The sequence below is a fragment of the Carettochelys insculpta genome, chromosome 7, assembly GCF_033958435.1.
Source record: "Carettochelys insculpta isolate YL-2023 chromosome 7, ASM3395843v1, whole genome shotgun sequence".
Taxonomy (NCBI): Eukaryota; Metazoa; Chordata; order Testudines; family Carettochelyidae; genus Carettochelys; species Carettochelys insculpta.
The window spans coordinates 41147160-41168884 of NC_134143.1; the positions used below are offsets into that span (position 1 = coordinate 41147160).

The following is a 21725-nucleotide window of genomic DNA, read 5'->3' on the forward strand; positions in this document are numbered from 1 at the left end:
TATGGTGACAACCTCTATGGTGGCTGTTTCTCTGGAAATTTTCACAATAGACTAGAAAATAAACTAAGTCTTGTATGAATGGCAGGCCTCATGAGAACAAAAGATTTGCACAATATATTCAAAGGAGCTATAGCTATAACTTCACTGATGCCCCAGTGCTGCATCGGTCTCCTCCCACCTGAGGAAGTCTTTCAGCATCTGGTGGCCCTCGTCCACCCTCGGGGACTCCCTATTAACTGCCCGTTAAGGGGGGGCGTTCATTCCTGAGCTCCTCAGTTGTTACGCCAGGGCTCTGTCACGTGGCTGTGGCAAGTCAGGTCACACACAGACTGCGGCAAAAGAGCTGCATCTTTATTACCCTTGCACGTTGGCCTTCTGCAGTACAACGCCCTGGCACGCGCGGGCTCCTGGCGAAGCAGGGGAAGCCCCTTCCCGGCGGGTAAACGTGACACTACAGAAAACCTCCTAGGGGTGTACGGGCCGGGTCCCCGGCTGAGGGGCGCCTCCCCCCCCGTATCTCGGACACAGCAGCGCAGACTATAGGCGCTCTGGTGCATGTTTAGTGCGGCGGGAGGGACTGGTCAGTCGAGTTAGCCGCTAACCCCCGCGCCAAGGCAGGGCCACCGCTCCCGCCCGAGCAGCGCCCGCAGAGTTAGTACGCATGAGTAAGCTACGCCCCTCCCGCCCCCGGCCCCGCCCGCCTCAGCCGTTCCAGAAGTTGACGAAGAAGCTGCAGAGCGAGTGCCACTGGTCTGCGCAGTACGTCACGGCCGGGTCCTCGCTCGGCTCCACAGGCGGCTCCGGGCTAGCCCCAGCCGTGGGCGGCCGCGCTTCGGGGGGCGCCGGGGAGCCCCCTTTCCTCTTGCCCGCCTTGCCCCGCTTCCCCGGAGACCCGGCGTGTGCCCCGCCGCTCAGCGCCTTGGCGCCGGGGGCCCCGGGCTGCTGCTGCTGCGGTGTGGGCGCCTCCTGGGTCCGGCTCTTGGCTCGGCCTCTGGCGGGACTCGCGGCGGGGCTGGGGGGTGCCGGGCGGAGCTGCGCCTCGGGCGGCCCCTTGGCGCAGAGGCGGGCCTTGAGCGGGCCGCTCTCCAGGCAGGGGTGGCGCTTCCGGCGCAGCTTGCCCACGATCTGCTTCCAGTACTGGCGGCTCTGGGCGGCGTAGGCGGCGCAGCGCTCGGGCTGGCCGCGGTAGGCGCAGCGGAGGCCCTCGCTGCCGCCACCTCCTGGCGCCTGGCAGCTCAGCTGCAGCTCGGCGGCTTCCTCCCCTCGCGCCAGCTGCCAGCGGCACACATGCTGCTCGCGGGTGGAGAACTGCCCGGACTGCGGCCCGGCCGCGGGGCGCTCCGCCTTCCCCCCGGCGGCGCCCGCCAGGCAGCCCAGGAGCAGGAGGCTCAGTGGAAGCGCTCGGGGGACCCTCATCTCATGGGAGCTGCTGCGGCTGCCTCTTGTCATGCAGGTGCATCAGGGATGGCGCTTCCCGTTGAAGGAGCGAGGGGCCTTTGACATCCCCCGAGCCCTAGAGAGACGGAGAGGGTACACACTTAGCTGGGGCCAGCGGCACAGCCACAGGCATGAGTATTTATTAATATGCAGCTCTCATCAAAGTGCCCCTGCTGTGGGCATGGCCTGCTAGATCAAGCATTCCTAACTGGTGTTTGGTCATTGTTATGATTTATGGAGCATTTCATTAAGCACATCTGACAGTTTGCTGAGACAGTGCCTTCAGTAATAATATATATACATTGATACTTGTCATGCATGTACCTGTTTGCTCCAGATTTCTCCACACAGATTAATTCATTAGCACTCTGTTAATCAAGCATAATACCAAGGAATGTGCTGTTCTTAGGTTTTGTCAGAAAGAGTCATTCACAAATTGGCACTGGTTATTTACAAAAAGCACTGAAACTGCACTCTCCACAGATGGGTGGTTTTACTGTAAACAGTTTTTGTACTTGAGGTACTCACTTGTGATTTAATTACACATTCTTGAAATCGATATACTGTAGATAGACATTGTCATCATTTGCAACAACAAAACTCTGCTTTGTTTTTGCTTTGATGGATTATGCTATGCAGATTGGTTCTTAGAACACCAACAGTGATAGACAAAAGGTTTTTCTCTACAACATTGTTTTTCCAGTTTCATGATCCTTCTTTTTTTACAGGACTAAAGCAAGTTAACAAACTTTTCATTGCATTCTAAGCTTTTCTTTGTTATATTCTCCAGTGCAAAATAAACTCTAAATTAGTAGTGTTAAAGTTTTAACAAGCAGAAAATAAATATTTGTAAATATAGACAACAAGGCCGTTGGAAACATGATGGGAGGACAAATTTCTTTCTAGTTACAGCATCAAAGATACTGTGTTGCCAGAATTCACTAACAAACTCTTCTCAAAACAAAACTATTCCTCGCAAAATCAGACCATGTTTTTTTCCTTTGGTTAAACTTACCGTGCACTGTGTAAGGTGGAGTAGTCTACTAGAAAAGAGTGCGAGTCTGCATGTAGAATTAGTCTCAGAAGGCTGTATAGAGTGTGAATCTATTATCAGTAGCACAGGAGTGGCTACCCCAGGCTATGCCCCTCCCCAGCCTGTTGCATACAAACATACACGTACACCCACCCACAGTATGTGTGAGAGAGAGTGCTAAAAGCAGAACTTTCTTTGACATAATGCCTATACTATTCCACTCAAAGATAAATCTATATGCTGCCTAGTTTACGAAGCAATGTTTTAAATTCATAATTGATCAAATGTTATTAGTTTGTTTGGTGTTATTGGCTTGTTTTATTTGCTTTGATGAAACTGCAAAACAGGGTTAAAGAAACCATTTGTAAGGCTTGTCTACATTTTGAAATTTATTGACATTGCTATTCCAAAATATTTACTGTGGAATAGTTTCTTGTGCACACTCTTATTTTAGAATAAGTATTTGGTGACTGACAGTGGACTTTGATAATGGGTGAAGCCTAATCAGAGGAAAGCACTTTTGTTCCAGAATAAGAGGGTCCATATAGAGATTTATTGAGGTACAAGTATTATTGTCTTGTACATCAGAGTGAATCTTGCCTATTTTAATTAATTAAACTAATATATTTTATGAACACTCATTTATTTAATATGTCTGTCCCTCAAGATTTAGGCACTGGGACAAAATGTAGAATAGTTAACCTGTGAAAACTATTATAATGATAAGGTTGATCTAAGTCAGCCTGGGCCTGTAAAACAAATCAATACCCTGACAATCACATTTGAAACAAAAAAATGCTGCACCCTTTCCACAAGCAGCAGCAACCTTATTTGTTTTGTATCATCTTTGTATAACTGAGAGCAGGAGGATTACTAGAATTTATGTGAGCAAGAACGTCTCGATTCTTTAGATTGGTGAAATGTAATTTTCTCAAAATAAAATAATATATAACAAGATATCTCAACATGTTTTTTCCTATATGTGCTTGTGCTGTGTCTTCTTTAATTTACTTTGTAACTGTGCTGTGAGTAGTCATAAACAGAGATGTTTGGGGAAGCCAGAACCCTGATCACTTAGAATACACATGGTGTAGTTAGAGTATAGAGGCATTAAGTATAAAATCTGAGACTTATAGAAGACTTGTACTGGAGGGGACCTTGAGAGGTCACTGAGTGCAGTCCCCTGCCCTTATGACAGGACCAAGCACTGTCTAGACCATCCCAGATAGATGCCTGTCTAACTTGCTTTTAAATATCTCCAGTGATGGAGATTCCACAACCTCCCTAGGTCATTTATTCCAGTGTTTAACAACACTGAGAGTTAGGAAGTTTTTCTTAATGTCCAACCTAAATCTCCCTTGCTGCAGTTTGTTCATTGCTTCTTGTCTTATCCCCAGAGGCCAAGGAGAACAATTTTTCTCCCTCCTCCTTGTAACACTCTTTTAGGTACTTGTAAACTGCTACTATGTCCTTTCTCAGTTTTCTCTTTTGTAAACTAAACAAGCCCAATTCTTTAAGTCTTCTGTCATGGCTCATGTTCTGTAGACCTTTAATCTTCTTTTTGCTTTTCTCTGGACCTTTTCCAGTTTCTCTACATCCTTCTTGAAATATGGTGCCTTGAACTGCACACAGTATTCCAATTAAGGCCAAATAAGCACAGAGTGGAGTGGAAGAATGACTTCTCATGTCTTGCTCACAACACTACTGTTAATGCATGCCAGAATCACGTTTGCTCTTTTTGCAACAGCGTCACACTGTTGACTCACACTTAGCTTATGGTCCACTGACACCTAGATCCCTTCTGTAGTACTCCTTCCTGGACAGTCACTTTCCATTCTGTATATGAGAAACTACTTATTTCTTCCTAAGTTGAGAACTTTGATTTTGTCCTTATTAAAATTCATCTCATTTATCTCAGACTGTTTCTCCAGGTTCTCCAGATTGTTTTGAGTTATGATCCTGTCCTCCAAATCAGTTGCAAAGAAAGAAAGCAGGTGTGATTTTATTTGCAAGGTCAGAGTACATTTACATAAGGATAGAAAAATTGTGATTAGCTCAGGTCAGCTGACTTAAACTCACAGATCTCTAACTCTAGGGTTGCAAAACTGCTGAGTAAACATTTGGATTCAAGTGGGATCCAGAGTTCTGAGACCCTGTAAGATGGTGAGTTCCGGAGCTAGATGTCCCAACCTAAACCCCAACATTTACTCTGAAATTTTTAGCTATTCAGACTAAGACTGAGTCAACTGGCCCAGTCCAGCTGGAGCTGCAGGTCTGGGATACCTGCTGGCAGCCCCACAGCAGGGATCCCTGCCAGGAGAGGAGCTCCCCAGGGAGACTGGGGGTCAGGGAGTTGGCAGTGACCAGGAGGGGAGGCCCTACAGGTGAGCCCAGAGTCCTGACCGCTCTTGGTCCAGCAAATTCCCTTGTTCAAGACTATGCAGGTCCTGAGGGTGCTGGACCAGGGAGATCCAACCTGTAGTACTTCTAGAAAAGTTATCAATAGTTGTCATGGCTAAAAATGTACTGTGTGGTCCTGTTCCTGTATTTTCTTGCATTCAAAACTCTTATTAACTTCAGCTGAAATTCCAGTGACATGCCCTGGGAATTCCAGAAATACATGCAATGTAGGGTCTGGGCCAGTGTTTTTGCCTGATTAACAAATAGCTATGGGCAGATTCAAAGGAGTTTCATGTTCCTGTCTATATTGTAAATTCTGTACAACATTGTAAGATGTATAAGCATTTGCAAAAAACTTGTCATTACATCAAGGTGCTGTGTATAAGCTATAGAAAATCAGTATGATTAGGTTAGAAGAGAGGCAATTTTGCATCCTGCTTTTTTGGTGAAACATTGGGTTCTGTCTTGGAGTGTGTTGCCACATTTTCTTCTTCAGTTGGTTAGTGAAAGTTTTGAAGAGTTGGGACTTTAGCTTTGTGTTTTTCTGTGAAATGCATTTTCTGAAGATGTCGGTGGTATAAAATTCTTCTTGACATCTTTTGGGAGAGTTCCTTGCCTTTAGGACAGCTGTTGAGAATGCTCATCTGTCAACTTTCTTGAGTTCAAACCTGATTTCTATTCATCAGAATCCACCAAAGTATCTTCAGTAGTTAGTGTGCCACATAGAGAGGCAATCTTTGCAATATCTGGGTCTGATTCCATTAAGGGTTTAAATGAGTACCTGATACTTGACATAGATCTAGTACTAAGCAGAGACGGTATCATATACCAACAACCATCCATTCTTCATGGAATTTTTGTTAAGATCCGTGTAGAGTGAAGATTATTGTTCGGCTTCTTTTTGCTTTTTTATGCTATTCTCAAGCAATGAAAATCTGAATTTCATTTAATATATGCTATTGAGCCCTTATGATAATACATTACTAAATAAAATAAAATATACAGGAAAATCTTTCACTGCAGGGCTGGAATGTCTTAGAATTTATCCCTAACAAGAGAATTTAGCAATTTATGTATCATACCACAAAAATGCCAGTGAGTGTAAAAATAGAAAATGAGTTTAGTGATGTGAGTTATATGGAGAGTAATTGTAGAGCCACTGCATGTAGTCAGATTCTGGTTTTAAGAGGAACACTTCTTTTTGGGGTCATAAATTATCCAGGAAGAGACTGTGTCTTTTATGTGTTTGTCCTCTATTTGTAACTCTTCATTTAATCTTTTTTTTTTTTTTGAGGGGGAGACCATTGGGGTGGGTTGGTAATAAAACAGTTTATTTCCAAATATACATGATTGCTTTTTTGGTGTCGATACTTGTATTAAATTTGTACGAGCATTCATGGTGCTTTTGTTTCCATGGACATAATTGGGAATGGTCCCTGCTTGAGAACATTCACCCAAATGTTTGCAAACAAATAGGGTTAAACAACCCTCTGATTCAGATAATATTTGTTGTTATCCCAGTTCTAACTCAGTGGGAAAAATATAGACTGCACTAGGACTCTGTGATATAGCACCTGAAGGTCCCCAGTCTCAGCCTGTTCTAGTGCTTCTTACGTTGAGATCATCCTAACAACAGACGTTTTGCTAAAATAACAGACAGCTAACCACCAAGTATTTGTAGTTCCATATAAGTTCTCAAATAGTTGCAAAACTACATACCTCTTTGTTCTTAGAAGCCCTGGTCCTGGAACTGAAGGGGAACCCTCCCCTCTGGCTTCATGGCCACTATAGCATATGCAGCTCCTCTCCTTTCTCCAGTCCTGTGAGCTCACGTAACAAAGAAGTTGATGAGAAGGGCCTCCCAGAAACTAAGATGGCAGGAGCAGAGACTCACAGTTAAGCGGAGTGGGGCTGCTTTGGATGCTGATAATGTCATCAGTATCTGAGGGCTGTGTTTGACTTTTATTTTGGACATTCATTCCTCTCTGCTGTTTCTGCTCACTCCCTGCCATCCCCTTCCTGGTAGTCTCTTTTTTTCCTTATTACCAACCTTTACCTGCCCTCCATGGACCCTGTGTTCCATCCTTGTCTACTTTTCCTTTTGACCCCTTCTTTCATGATCCCATCCCTTCCTTTGTCCCTCTTTTTAGCTAATCTCCTCCTATAAAACCCCACATCAGAAATGACAAACCAACAAAAAATGTTTGGTTGTAACATATTTTCAGCCTTAAAGACCTTCAGAACAGACACTTTCTCTTAGCTATATTTGTACAGTGCCTAGCACACAGAGCCTCTTGTATTCAATGGAGTCTTGAGCCACTACCATAATTTAAAGAAGTAATAACAGAAGTACCTCATTTAAAAATACAGAAGTACTGTACAAAACACTGTAGTAACAGTAGTCTAAAATGTAGTGGTTTTGACCATTATAGTGCATGGTATTGGTCCAAAACCCTAAATTTCAGACAATGGTGCAGTACAAGGCCAATTTTCTATCTTTGGAAATGCCGTTTACTCTCCAGTTGCGTCTATAAAGCACCATTTCTCAGCATTAGAGAGACATCTAGTGTTGATCACTAAAAACACCAGAAACAAGTTTAGTACCCAAAAGCAATCCATAGGATTGATGAATCTCAGTTGAAATATGCGCTGCTTGTGCCTACAACAAAACAATTCTATATCCCATAACTAAAAAGAACATTCAAGTCCTGGTGATTGTGTTGTTTTAATCCAAGGGTGGGCAATAATTTTTGAGGAGGGGGCACACCAAGAATTGGGAACTTTAAAGACTAACAAAATAATTTTATTAGTCTTTAAAGTGCTACATGACTGCTTTTTTGTTTTGATAGAATACAGACAGACATAGCTACTTCTCTGTCAAGAATTTGGAAAGCAGTCATGGGCCATACTCTTCAGTGATATTACTGGAGGAAGTGCAGGTCTGGGTTGGAGGATGGGTGCAGAAGGGAGCTGGGAGAGTGCAGGTCTGTCAGAGAGTTTGGGTAAAGGAGGCAGTTGTGATATGGGGCAGCAGTCTGGGTCTGAGTTTTGACCTAGGGCAGCAGGGGTTTGGGACCTGAGACAGGGGATTGGGGTGCAGGGTCAGGTAGGGGGTATGGGTGCAGGAGGAGGGGCAGAGGGTTAAGGTTATGTGGGGGAGGCAGAGGTTTGGAGGAGGGAGGGAATGGGGTGCAAAAGGCAGGCTGTTGCCAGGAGACATACCTGGATGGCTCCTGACCAGCAGCCCTGTGAAAGGCTCTCTTCCTGCTACAACCCCAGACTGCTCAAAACTGTTGCCTGTTCCCTGTAGCTCTCTCCTGCAGACAATAGAGGTGAGGTGGAGGTGCTGCATGCTGCTTGTGCCTCCCCATCGCAAAATCTCTGCTCTCTTATTAGCCAGAAACTGTAAAGGGGTCAATGGGAGCTGAGATATTTTGCATGGGGGTGGGAGCAGCACTCGAAGACTCTCCCACGCTCCCTGCGTCTGGAACAGAGGACTACAGGGAGCAGGAAGCTTCTCAAAGAAGTGACTGGCTGCTCTGTGCCCTGAGGCAGCCCATGGGACGAATCTGGCCCACCTGTGCCATAGGTAGTCATTTAAAGGGAAATTTGATTCTGACTTTGGGAGCTGGGGTTGTATGCATATGTCTGTTGTGCCTGTGTCCTAATCATAATGTCTAAGGGTATATCTGAAGCCTGCTGAAGGGACTTGCCTGTAGAGCACATTGATTTTTTTTTGTTTTTGTACAACCTAATGTGAGTAGCATCTCAGATGTTGACTTGTGAATTTCACTTAAACTTTTTGAACAACCCAAAAGAAAACTGTTTCTTTCTATGTTTTTTCATTATGTATCTTTACCTTTTTGTTACAGGCTCTAAAAATATTTCAGGAAAATGCATCTAGTGTACATGAGCTCTCAGTTATGGCATATTTACACAGAGCAAAAATTTGCTTCTTTGAGATAAACATCCGTACATTTATTTCATACTGTGAAACCTGCACAAATAGCTGCCACTGGCCGTGTCTGCAGGAGCCAAGAACTTCGAACTGGCCATGCAAATGGCCATTTCGAAGTTTACTAATAAAGTGCTGAAATACATATTCAGCACCTCATTAGCATGCGGGCAGCCACGGCACTTTGAAATTGATGCGGCTTGCCGCCGCGCGGCTCGTCCAGATGGGGCTCCTTTTTGAAAGGAACCCGCCTACTTCGAAGTCCCCTTATTCCTATTTGCTCATGGGAATAAGGGGGTTTTGAAGTAGGTGGGTTCCTTTCGAAAAGGAGCCCTGTCTGGACAAGCCGTGCGGCAGCGATCCGTGTCAATTTCAAAGTGCTGCAGCCACCCACATGCTAATGAGGCGCTGAATATGTATTTCAGCGCTTCATTAGTAAACTTCGAAATGGCCATTTGCATGGCCATTTCGAAGTTTTTGGCTAGTGTAGACACGGCCACTGAGAGGCAACCCTTTATCTTGACAGCACTTTGAAGTACCTGTGATTGCCTGTAGTTAAGGCCCACTTTGGATGGACCATTTTTGCTGATTGCTTTATAGACTATGTAAGACAGGTTTAATTACAGGTATGTTAATAACACTGCTTATAACGACTACAGATAGCCTTTTGTCCAAATGTATATATATAAGTATTGTTTCTTTCTTACAGATGGAAAAATAGGAATGTTAATCAAGTCTCCCAATTCTCAGCTCTAACCACCACATAAAAGTTGCTTTCCCTTTTTGTGCAACATGTCCACTTTAGGAGAAACTCATATTGTAGCTCTGAAGCAATCTTTACTTATACTAACACAGTAATGGCTTTATATTTTAAATTAATGTTATTCTAGCTAGTTCTTAACTCTATGGACCAGGAAACTATCTTCAGTTTGTAGCAGTGGTTCTCAAAGTGTGATCTGTGGCCCACTAGCCATCTGCAACAATCTTGCAAGTGGGCTGCAAGCTTGGCACTCCCTCCTCCACAGCATTGAGCCCATGCTGACTCTCCAGACCTGCACTCCTGCTTTGTATTAGGGCTGAGTATCTACGTTTTTATGCTCCAGTAGACTAATATGACTAATTCAGTATTTAAAGTACTTAGAGATAAGCATATGCATTTTGTTATCTTTGGTGGTTGACTGGTGGTCTACAGAAAGGTTGGCTTTGAGTAGGGTGGGCCACAGGCCAAAAAGTTTGAGAAACTCTGGTTTACATGAGATTTCACTTGTGGTGGTTATTGTGTAATCATAAAACATGACAAAATTAGGTTTTGTTTTTGAAGGTAGAACCATGTAAATGTACTGATTTTGGAAACTTAGTTGGACAAATAATCTTATTTTTATGAATGTTTCCTCGGAAATCACTGGGAATATCATCTAGTTCCCATTACTTTAATCCCCACTAATGCAGCAATTACTGTTAATGACTGTAAGTGCAGCCTTACTTTATAACGTAAGGTAGCCGCACTCTCCAGCAGGTGATGTTAAGATCTCAGATGATTCAGAAACCTGTTCTTAAATATGTAACATGTACAGATAACATTTTAAGCATCCTGTTAAATTCATAATGACATGACTATTTCTTAAATTAGCATAGTCACATCTCTCCATCTCTAAAGTCATTCTCTTTGTATGAGACTGGATAGCACTGGTTCTGCTCTTGGTCTCGCCCCTCCTGGGGGCATGGAGCCAGAACCCCCTCCTATTTTGCCCTGGGACCCATGGTGGCTGTCGTCCCCACTGCTCAGGGCAGTGACTTTTGACTCCCTCCTCAGAGTTCCCCTGTTCATGGGTCAACTCACAAAGGCCACTTTGTAGTGGGAGTGCATGCGTCTCCCTACCTCCACTTTCTGGAAGACTGAGGCACCTTGATTAGGGAAACAAGGGGCTGTAAATTGGGTGTGCCAGTTCCTACACTGCCTGGCCATCCAAGTCCCCTGTTATGCTTAATTACCTGGGTGCCAGTTTGCGCATAATGGAACAAGCCAGGATGAATGTTGGGCAGTTGTCTCAGATTTCCTAGCCTGCATTCTTTGGCACAGTAAAAACACCCTGGCACTGCAGAATGAGCTACAGCCCTCTCAGAGGAGATGGCAGAAGTGGGCCTCTAGGGCCTCATCCTGCAAAGTCCCCAGCACCCTCAACTCCTGTTGCTGTCAGTGGGTACTGAGAAGTTTCCCTGTAAGCCCCACATTTTTATTTTGAAGTCTTTAAAAGTTTGGTATCTTCTCGTGCTAGAGGAAATGATCTTCCAAATGCAAACAGAAGAGTTGTATAGCTTTGTTATAGCAATGGAAAGCAGTTTTCCTGAAGAGCTACTCTACTTCTGGACTCCTTTCAGCAACTGTTGGCAAAGACAGGTGACAGAAATAGTTTTATAACACTAGGAATTATTTGCAGATGAACATACACTTCCTCGCTAAGCAACAGAGAGAAAGCCGTGCTAGTCTATATACTATCAAAACAAAAAAGCAGTAAAGTAGCACTTTAAAGACTAACAAAATAATTTATCAGGTGAGCTTTCGTGGGACAGACCCACTTCTTCAGACCATAGCCATACCAGAACAGACTGAATATTTAAGGCACAGAGAACCAAAAATAGTAATCAAGATTGACAAATCAGAAAAAAAATTATCAAGGTGAGCAAATCAGAGAGTAGAGGGGCAGGGGTGTGTGTGTCAAGAATTAGACTAAGCCAAGTATGCAAAAGAGCCCCTGTAGTGTCCCAGAAAATTTGCATCCCGGTTCAAACCACGTGTTAATGTGTCGAATTTGAATATGAAAGAGAGTTCAGCCGTCTCTCTTTCCAAAGCAGTGTGAAAATTATTCTTCAATAAGATGCAAATTCTTAAGTCATTAACAGAACAGCCCACACCATTAAAATGTAGTCTAACTGGTTTGTGGATCAGGAGTGTTTTGATGTCTGTCCTTTCCTTGCTAAGGGGTAGAAAAGTACATCAAATGGCAGCTAAGGAAAACGCTCAGCACTACTCACATGGGTAAAATGACCTTCCTAAGCTGCTCTAGAACTCCCCACCTTATGTCTTCACAAAATAGGCACCTCAGTTCATGAAATTGTTTAACTTTAGCAGTGTGCTAATACTGAGATTAATAGTCCAACATGTTAATGAATGCTGTCTTTGGACACACATCTGAGGAAATAAGCATCTCCCTGATTTATTCGCTTTGATGGACACTTACCTTTTCCCCCCCCCTAACGTTTCTTGATCATCCTGTCATTGGTTGAGTAGACTACCCCATCTCCTGTCCTCCTAGTTCATGCCTGCCACACTGGTACTCAGGAAAGTCTTTTTGAGAGACGCTTTTAATTGTGCTTCCTTCTTATTGCACTATGCTTACACCATTTTCTTCTTGCAAACTTGCATGTTTACAGACTCATATTGCTGTGTCCTTTGTATTCCCTGCTCCACTGTAAACTCAGCAGCTTTTTCTAAGTGTGTATTTTTTCTGAAAATTTCTCTTTAAAAATCTCCATCTTTTAGAGGGTCTTATATATTCTTCATTGTAACATACTTGGTTTTTACATGCAAAGGTTATCAAGCTTGGGGCCTTTGGACCCTTTGGTGAAACCATATGCATATGAGAATTATCCCTCCTTTTGGAATGAAATGTTCTTTAAATGTTTTCAGGATGATGTCGTGGTTACTCATCTCCTTCCTCTGGGGCAGCACATAACTCACATTTGCAGCTTCATTCCTCATTGCATAAAGTTGTGATCTAACCTAGGTTTCAGTAGTCCCCTTGCTAAATTTTGTGATTTGAAATCTGCTCAAGTGGCCTTCCACTAGGGCTATTGCATAGGCTGATCAAACAGAAAGTCTTGTGAAAGGTGGAACTTTGTCTTTTTTCTTTTCTTACTTATGTTGGTTCAAAATGAGCTAATGACTGACAGCCTGTCATGTGACAATGGTAAAAAAAAAAATCACCAAATGAGTTTTTTTTAACCCTGAACAAGGAACTTTGTCCACTTGAGGGGAAATGCATGCACATGCCCACATACGTACTCTGTGTGGCTCTGTAGCAATGGATGAAAACAAGTGAGAGTTTTGGAAACAAAATGGGCCCTTGTTGCAAATGATTTTTCTTATTTATTTTGGGATTACACTGGAGCTAATCCCCCAGATGTGAACTTTTCCCAAATTTGGGGTGTTCAAATTCTGGATCCAAACACTGCAACCAGAGTCCATTTCTTATGCAATATTTGAAGATGAACATTGATGAAATAATAAGGCTATGAAGAATATTTATTTTAGCATTGATATGAGAAGAGCTGCTGACATTGAAACGACCATTACAATTCTGCAGTGGTGAGCTATTAGCATATTGCTGTACATCACTTTAAATTGTGTGAAACATCACATTTGTTATTGCAGAGGCACCAGGCATAATGTAAAGATGGCAGCAGATTGTTAATGTAAAACCATGTGCTGCAGGTTGAACACATTATTCACCATATTTTGCAGGGCTCTGTGATTGTTAAATTTGTTTTCAGTGCTGTTGTAATTGGGTTGGTCCCAGCATAGTAGACAGAGATATAAGGGGGTTAGATAATATCTTATATTAAACAAACTTCTGTTGGTGAAGGTGTCAAGCATTTGAATTTCCTCAAAACTCTTACCCAAGTCATTGTTAAATTTGATTTATTTTAAATTCTGAAATGTTACGTTGGGGATGGGGTTAGGGTCTTCAAATAACTAACAAAAACATCATAATTTTATGACAGCCAAACTGTAAAGATGAGATTGGTATCTCAAAGACTGACTAGATTTTCTAAGGTTACAGTAGAAAATTTAAAAGCAAGATTGAATTTCTGCTGTAAAATAACATATCCGTTTCAGTAAAATCCCCATAAGCTTTACTGTTATGACCCAAAATGACTATGCTTAATGAGTGAAACAAACAAACAAAAAAATTAAAAGAAAAACTGATCAGGAAGGTTATTTTAAAAAAACGTGAATAATGAAATCATCTGTTTAGCAATAGAACAGGCACATAATGAACAGCAATTCTACATGCCTCCTTTACATCTGATGTACCTCGACCCTTAGCAGGAGAGTGATCATTGCTTCACATGAGGAGGTATGGGCACCCAGACTATTTAGTCATCGCTTGTCTGTTGACACTGCTAACAGAGTTGACTGTGCCCTTCAGGTGGCATGGGATGTGACAACCTTAGCAACTAAGGTGGTGGCATTTGTGCTGGTGATGAGGTGCAGTTCCTGGCTTAAAACCTCTGGACTCTCAAAAGGTGCAGACCTTCATCCGCAACCTCTCTTCAATGGGAGCAGTCTTTTTCCTAGTCAAATGGATACAGTGGTATCTGCAAGGGTGGCTGTGTTGCCCCTTTGAGTACTGCACTGGTGTGCTGGTATATCAGGGGCTGCCAGCCCTACACCCTCTCAGTTCATTGTTACTGTCTGTGGTCAATTAGAATGCCTTTTATTGCTGGTCAAGGACTTGGAATATTTCTTATCTTTAAATTTGTGCCTTTAGTTATCTTTACATAGTTATCTTTAGTATTAAGTATCTGTTGATCATTAACACCAGCCATTTTCAACTCCATACAGGAGAGAACCTTCTTCCCAGAAGTGCAATTTCAAGCCACAGCAGACCTAATCTGTCGTTTAAGAAGGCATACGATCAGTATAGCCCACACCTGATTATCTGTGGTGTGACACATGGCCACTTGCACACACATGGTCAGCCATGCTCTATTTCATCTGCGGCATCTGAAGGCATGGCTTCATATATAGAACTCCCTTACTCTCTATTGACTGAGTGGTTATGGTGCTAAGCCACATTCTTTCATCCGTGTGTTGGTGACTGGAGCCCTAGTTGATGCTACAGGGAGTTCTCTTCATGATACCATTGCTGTCGCTGACCCTTGTCTCTGATGCCTTGGGTCCAGGCTGGGTAACCCACCTCGGCAAGCTAAACACCCAGAGCCACTATGGATGAGCTAGCCCTTCATATCAATGACAGAGAACTCAGAGTGGTTCACCAGGCCTGCCAGGCATTCTTGCCCCACCTGAGAGTCAAGGTGGTGTAGGGCTTGATGGACAGTACAACCACAACATATTACATCAACAGGTAGGGAAGGGCCAGACACTGAGGCTATGTTTACACTTAAAATGCTACAGTGGCACAGCTGCAGCAGTGAAGTTGGTCTATTATCATGTGTCAGTGTAAACATTCACTATAGTGATGGGGTGCATTCCCCATCACTGTGGACAATTTTCTTCTTTAAAACGCGGTAGTTTGGTTGTCAGAAGAATTCTTAGGAGAATGCTATCGGGGGTAAGACTTGCTTCGCTACGTCTCTCAGTAGTATGGATTTTTCACACCTCTGAGAGACAGATAGATTGCCGTAATTTCTCAGTGTAAACCAATCCCTATTTTTTTTCTAGCATCAAAGTTCTGGGTTTGGTATATAGAGATCATGGCACCTTATCAGACAAATTAGGGAATGTATGCCAAAGATCAGAAATATATTAGTTGAAAAATAGAAAAAAAAATCAAAATAAGGCAAAATATATCAAAACTCTAATGAGTGATTGTGCAAACAAACTAACTTAAAACCTACTCAAGTCTCTTTTTAGAGACACTGAATATTGATTAAAGTTGCTTGTTTAGTTAAGCAGCCCTTGGTGGGGATGAAAGGAACGAAACAGATCGATCTGTTGTTCACTTCTGAGACAGGAATGATAGTCACTTCCCAGCTTTAGACAAAACAGAGACATAGAAGGAAGAGAAGAGATAGGACTTGCGTTGGTGTTCTCAGGATACAGGGTAGCTAGCTAGTCAGTCACGGATATTTTGAGCTGGCTGGTCAGCCACAACAGGTATTGCTTTGGACCCTTGCTGTCCTCCTGAGTCTAGGACATCTACTTGATCTGGTAAGGTCCTTCTCTACTAGCACTACTCAGCCCAGGCAGAGTAGGTTTTACCATATAATGTCCCCATTTTGGTGGTGTGCATTGCAGTTGATTTCAAGGTCAAGTGACAAGCCAAAAGAGAGAGTGATAGGACAGAAGGAAAATAATGGGGGATATAGTACATCAGGGATGGGAAGGCAGAGCAGGAGTTCACAGGCATGAGGTTTGGGTCCTCATTGGTTGCAGCAGTGTTGGTCAGACATTTCCCATGACGCATTGAGGACCGAATAATAAAAAATAAAAAACAAAATATTTTCTATCCTTTAAGACCCAACTGATCCTCTTAAAGGTGGGAAAACTAATTAGGCCTCATTTTTGCCAAAATATTTTTGTTTACCAGGCATAATCTTAACCTAGTCCTTGAATGGTATTGACAGACCATTTCAGTTTAAATTAATTCAGTCTGTCTCTTGGCCCCAGATACTACAACAGGCCCCTGTTGGATACCTGTGTATATATAAAACTGATATTTGGAATTTTTGTATATTTTGAATGGCTGTAATTTGTGAACAAAGCACCTATGAGAAGCTTACTAGATATAGATAAAAGACTGATTTGTCTGTAATTTCTTTGGCTCACTCCTAGGTTATGTCTACAGTACAACGATCTGTTGACAGAAGTTACTGTCGGAAGAGATCTTCCGGCAAACCTTCTGCTGACAGAACATGTCCACACACACAGGTGGATCAAAAGAGCAATCCAGTCTGCCTGGCCACTCTCTCGACAGAACAGCCACCTGGAAGCTCAGCAAACAAAATTCCAGTTTGTTGACAAAATTCTCTTGTGTAGATGTAGCCCTAGAGATTATTTTATATAACACATGCTTAGATGATGGAGCACATAATAGGTTAGAATCTGTTATTGGCCACAAGTTAGCAGAGCTTAGACTTTTAGGAGTGGCATATGTGCTCATCACTCTAGATCCAGAAGTTCTGCATTCATTACGCCCTGCTGGTGACCCTTCTGTGTTATGGTTGTAGTTGAATATATGTACATTTGCTATCCTGCAATCCTGTGGTACAGAAACTGTTTTTCGGTGGAGATTTGCTTCTTATGGTTAGCTTAGGCACTTCATTCTTTAGGCCCTTCAGAACTCTTAGATGTACCATCTGTGTAGGGTGACTTATTGTTTGTAAACTGTCGACATGTTCCTGTTCTTCCCTTTGATACTTAGTCTCTGGTTATTACTGGAAAAGAGTAATTCCAGGGTAGATATCTCCCCCAACATTGTCTATGGAGTATGAAATGAGAAGTCATTTAGTTTCATAGTGATATCTGTATCTTCCCTGGTTATGCAGCGGACCCCAAGATTCTTATAAGGGCCAATTTACAATCATGTAGTTACTGTTGTCAGAAGGGGCTAGTGGTGTAATGAAGTTTGAGAACTACTGGCTTCAGTAGTAAAAGACTGTTTTCTGGGAGATGGTACTAGAGCTTTGTTCCAAACTCTGCATGTGTGTTATTCATTACGCATGGCTAGAGCCTCTCTATTGTTAACACAATTTTTTGATCACTTTTGGAAAACAAAGCTAAAACCCCAGGCTTTCAGTTTCATGTAGGATTGAGTATCATTAACAACCAGTGCTTTTTTTATTACAAAAAAAAATAGTGCCAGTACTCCATGTCTCAGCCAGCTCCCCAGCATCTCCCCCACCACCACCTGGGTTCCCACAGGAATGTACCAAAGTTTGATAAGACTCAGGTGCTCACAATTTTTAATTTTTTAAATTAATTTTTGGTTGTCAAATGTGATGAGATCCTTCTTCGGAAAGCGTAAATGCAAACCATTATTGTTGGTTTGGGAAGATGTGTTTTACCAAAATAGAGTTTCAGGGGAGCTGAAGCCTCAGGTAAAATGCCAGATGCAACAGGATCATCTCCCTAATGGAATATATGAGGTTTTGTGACTACTCAGTTATTCCTATTAATACATATTGATTTGAGGAGTAAGAAACAAACTGCTCTTTGTTCTAATCACATAAGTGAAGGGATTGCACTGGGAATCTAAACTTTGCATAACTTAAAAATGTGTGTTTCAGTAATTGTTACTTTTTGGTCAGAGCAGTTAGCTAGTATTGAAACCCTTGTTGGATTATTTCTATTAGGAGGAGAAATTAATTATGAGTCGGGTACTTCTCTGGTGCAATCCTGTTTATTTACAAAAAATGTACAGAAAGTTGTGTTCCCTGAACATATTAAGAACAAAGAGGCAATTTGTTTAATCATAAATTTAAAAGCCTGTATCTCTAGCATGTCTTATGCCCCAAGAAGCTCTGTCTCTCAGGGCAAGCTTTCTGTTACTCCTCTTGCTTTTTCCTGCTTTTCTGGATTTTGTCTGCTTTACATGTATGCTGTTGCACCCAATCAGTACCTAAACCCATGCATTTTCAATCAGTCCTCTTCACACCTGGTGTAGCTTCTGTTCATATCTTTCCATGCATGCCAATGCTTTGGGACGTAGTGTCTGTTATTTCAGCTATCACCACATGAGGGGAACATTTAATTGTTCTTTCACATAGGCTATATCTACACTATGAAATAAAGTCAAATTTATTGAAGTTGACTTTTTACCGCTAGAATTTATGAAGTCAAAGATGAGTGTATGCAAATGTCCAGAAAGTTGACATAGTGCATTTCCATTGCCTTACCTACGTTTGACTGTCAGCAATGTATTGTGGGTACCTATGTCACAGTTCCTGTTGCTTCATTGCATTCTGGGTTTCTGTGCCAGTGGCTTATGGGAAAAAATGTGCCACAGATGCTTGTGGGAGTCTGAGGTCATCATCTCAGAGTGCAGTGCCCCCCTTCCACCATTGGAAAACAAATGACTCAAGGAATTTTATGCCATTCTTCATTCCATTTTCCCAAATTCTGCCCCTGGCTCACGTCGCTGTAGGTTGCTAGCATGGATCCAGAACAGCTTAGAGTCTTTGCCCGGTGTCTTATGGCTACTTCTCAAAATGTCATGCAGTATTTAATTAGGCAAAGACAGTGGGAGGATGAGATGGATGTGGATGATTCAGGTGATAATATTGAAGAACTGGAGAACAGGAATGCAGAGCTGCTGGCTGCTCTGGATGCATTGCTTGCAGTGGAGTGCCCATTCTGGAGACTGAAACCAGCACACACTGGTGGGACCACACTGGGAAGACCAGCAGAGGCTGCAGAACTTCCGCATGTGCAAGGCCACTTTCATGGAACTTTGTGATTTGCTGGCCCCTGCCGTGAAGCACAGTGATACCAGAACAAGACTTGCTTTGACAAATCACAAGCAAGTGGCAATTGCTCTGTGGAAGTTTCCAATACCTGACAGCTATTGGTCAGTTGGAAATCAATTTGGGGTGGGCAGATCTACAGTGGGGGCCGTGGTGGTCCAGTTAGCCAAGGCAATCAGTGCCAGGCTGCTGCAGAAGACTGTGACTCTGGGAAATGTGCAGGACATAGTGGATGGCTTTGCTGCCATGGAGTTTCCTAACTGGGGTGGGGCGATAAATGGAATGCATATCCTCATCCTGGCTCTGGACCACCTGGCCTCAGAGTACATAGACCACACAGTACTTCTCCATGGTGTTGCAGGCATTGGTGTACCAGAAAGGACATTTCACTGACATCTGTGTGGGATGGTCAGGAAAGGTACATGACAGGCACATCTTTAGAAATACAGGTCTCTACAGAAAGCTCCAGGGTGGGACTTTCTTCTCATATCAGAAAATCAAGATTCATTGTGGAGATGCCCACAGTGATCCTCCGTGACCCTGCTTACCCTCTGCTCCCTTGGCTTATAAAGCTATACGTAGGGTGTGGAGGCCACATGAGTTCTATGGTGGGTGTCCCTCTGCAGCTCCCATATAGAACGCAGGATGTCAGTTTGCTCCCTGGCAGCCGACTGGCACTCTGCTGAATCCTTGTTCCTGCACTGGAGCATGGTTTGTTGCCGCTGCTGTGTCCACCTTGTGTCAGCAGCCGCTTTGGCTCATTCCTTGTCTGCCTTCTCAAGCTGCTGCAGGATGATGCCCTGTTTGGATTTCTATTTTTTTTTTCTCCTCATTGCAGCAACCTTGACTCCCACACTCATGCTGTCTGTTGAGGATAGTGAAGGTCAACATTTTAGATACAATTTTTAAATGGTACAGAGCGCTTAGAGAATGAAGGGGTCTCTGTTTGACAATTGCTGCAACTTTTGTTTTCCAAGGCCGCTTTTGGCTTCTTAAGGATGACAATGAATCAACCTCTGCAGAACAGAAGCTATTATTTATCCAGACCATTTCATTGCAGACATCAGCCCCATAAGAATAACAGAGTGTGAAAAAGAAAATATGTTCATACTGTGTGAGCACAGGGCTGGAAAATTTGTCAGAATACTGTGTAGTGCCATGGTACCAAATTACTTACTGGTTGCCTGGCCTGGCAAGGTGTTCTATCACGGAGGCTACAATAATTCAGGCCTCCCCAAAAACCTGGTGTGAAAAATAAGAATACTTGGCTGAGACCTTTATGGAGATCTCCAAAAAGGATGAGTGCTCCATGCCCAGAAATATTAACAAGCTGTTCTAAGGGGCATAAATCCACCTTGCCTGATTCGCAGCCCACTTGTAGCAGTTTAAAAAAATGCAATTAACAGAAGTAAATCTGTACCCCCAACCCAGCCACAACCTTCTTGTAGCAATCTAAAAAAATATACTCACCAGAAGAGCCCTCAAATGTGTTGCTGGACCCCAGAGCATCAAGTGTTGATGAGGGTGGCAGGGGAGGCTCCAGGGTGTCAAAGAGCTCCAGGCTGGCACGATCAGCTTTTTCGAGTGCCTGCTGACTGTTGGCATCCTCCTCTTCATCTGCCTCTGCCTCTGCCTCCTGCTCCCCCTCTCAGCTCTCACCCGCGACCTGAGGAGAGTGTCCTGAAGAGGCTGTGCTAGCCTCGAGGAGCGTGGTTGGGTCCCTCCCAAGAACGGTGTCCAGCTGCTCGTAGTAGTGACACATCTTGGGAGATGATCCATATCACCTATTGGCTTCCTGTACTTTGTGATAATTCTGCCGGAGTGCCTTTGTTTTGACCCGGGATTGCTGAGAGTTCATTTATTAATCATCCCCTGCAAAATCTTCTCATAAACATTCACATTTCATTTGCTGACTCACAGTCTGCTCAGCACTGATTCTTCACCCCACACAGAAAGGAGATCCAGGATCTTGTTACGGCTGCATGCTGGAGCTCTTTAGCGACCCTCAGAACTCTGATCAGAAGAACACTATGTAGTCATGATGGCTAGATGTGATGTAATGGATGGCTCCTGATGTGTGCTCCACACTATCCATGCTGGTCAGAAAGAAAAAGAATTTAAATTCCTGGGCTTCCTGTAACCTACTTCCTACGTACCTGGAGAGCAGTGGAGGTGAAAGCAGCCAGAACGAACACCTGTGGGCATTGTGAGATACCCGGGGGCCTCCTCTGGAGGGCAATAAGATCGATTTAAAGTAACACTGTTTCCACAATAGCATTACTTCAACCTTTTAAATTCGATCTTGGTGTTACACTGCATCAGAGGGTTGATGCAAGAAGGTCGATCTTAGTGCCCCTTAAAATTGACCTAATGGTATTTGCAGTGAAGAGAATCACATTGTAAAATCAAGCTAAGTGCCTTAAAATTGACTTTATGCTGTAGTGTAGACATAGCCATAGTCTAATAGAGGGATACTTACTATACCAATTTAATTTAACTGAGACTGTGATTGACAGCAGTCATTAACACTGTCAGGGATCCTCTCCCACTCTGACACTTTGAGTGCAGAAAGTGGGGCCTCGCAGAGACTTAAAAATACCTTGCATATACACAGGCTTGACTTTGAAACTTATCCAGGGTCACAGATTCCCTGGACGCTGGAAGGTAGCTGCCACCACCCCACACCTTGGA

The 21725-nt window shown here is 43.2% G+C and overlaps 1 protein-coding gene across 1 annotated transcript; it reads right to left on the reverse strand.

The window, feature by feature from the left end:
* Positions 1-329: 329 nt before the first annotated feature.
* FGFBP3 (fibroblast growth factor binding protein 3) lies at positions 330-3358 on the reverse strand. Its single transcript, XM_074999543.1, has 2 exons — positions 2453-3358; positions 330-1513 (listed from the first exon to the last, which is right to left on the reverse strand). The coding sequence occupies exon 2, from the start codon at positions 1447-1449 to the stop codon at positions 703-705; it is 747 nt and encodes a 248-aa protein (XP_074855644.1). The 5' UTR covers positions 1450-1513; positions 2453-3358; the 3' UTR covers positions 330-702.
* Between the last annotated feature and the right edge of the window lie 18367 nt (positions 3359-21725).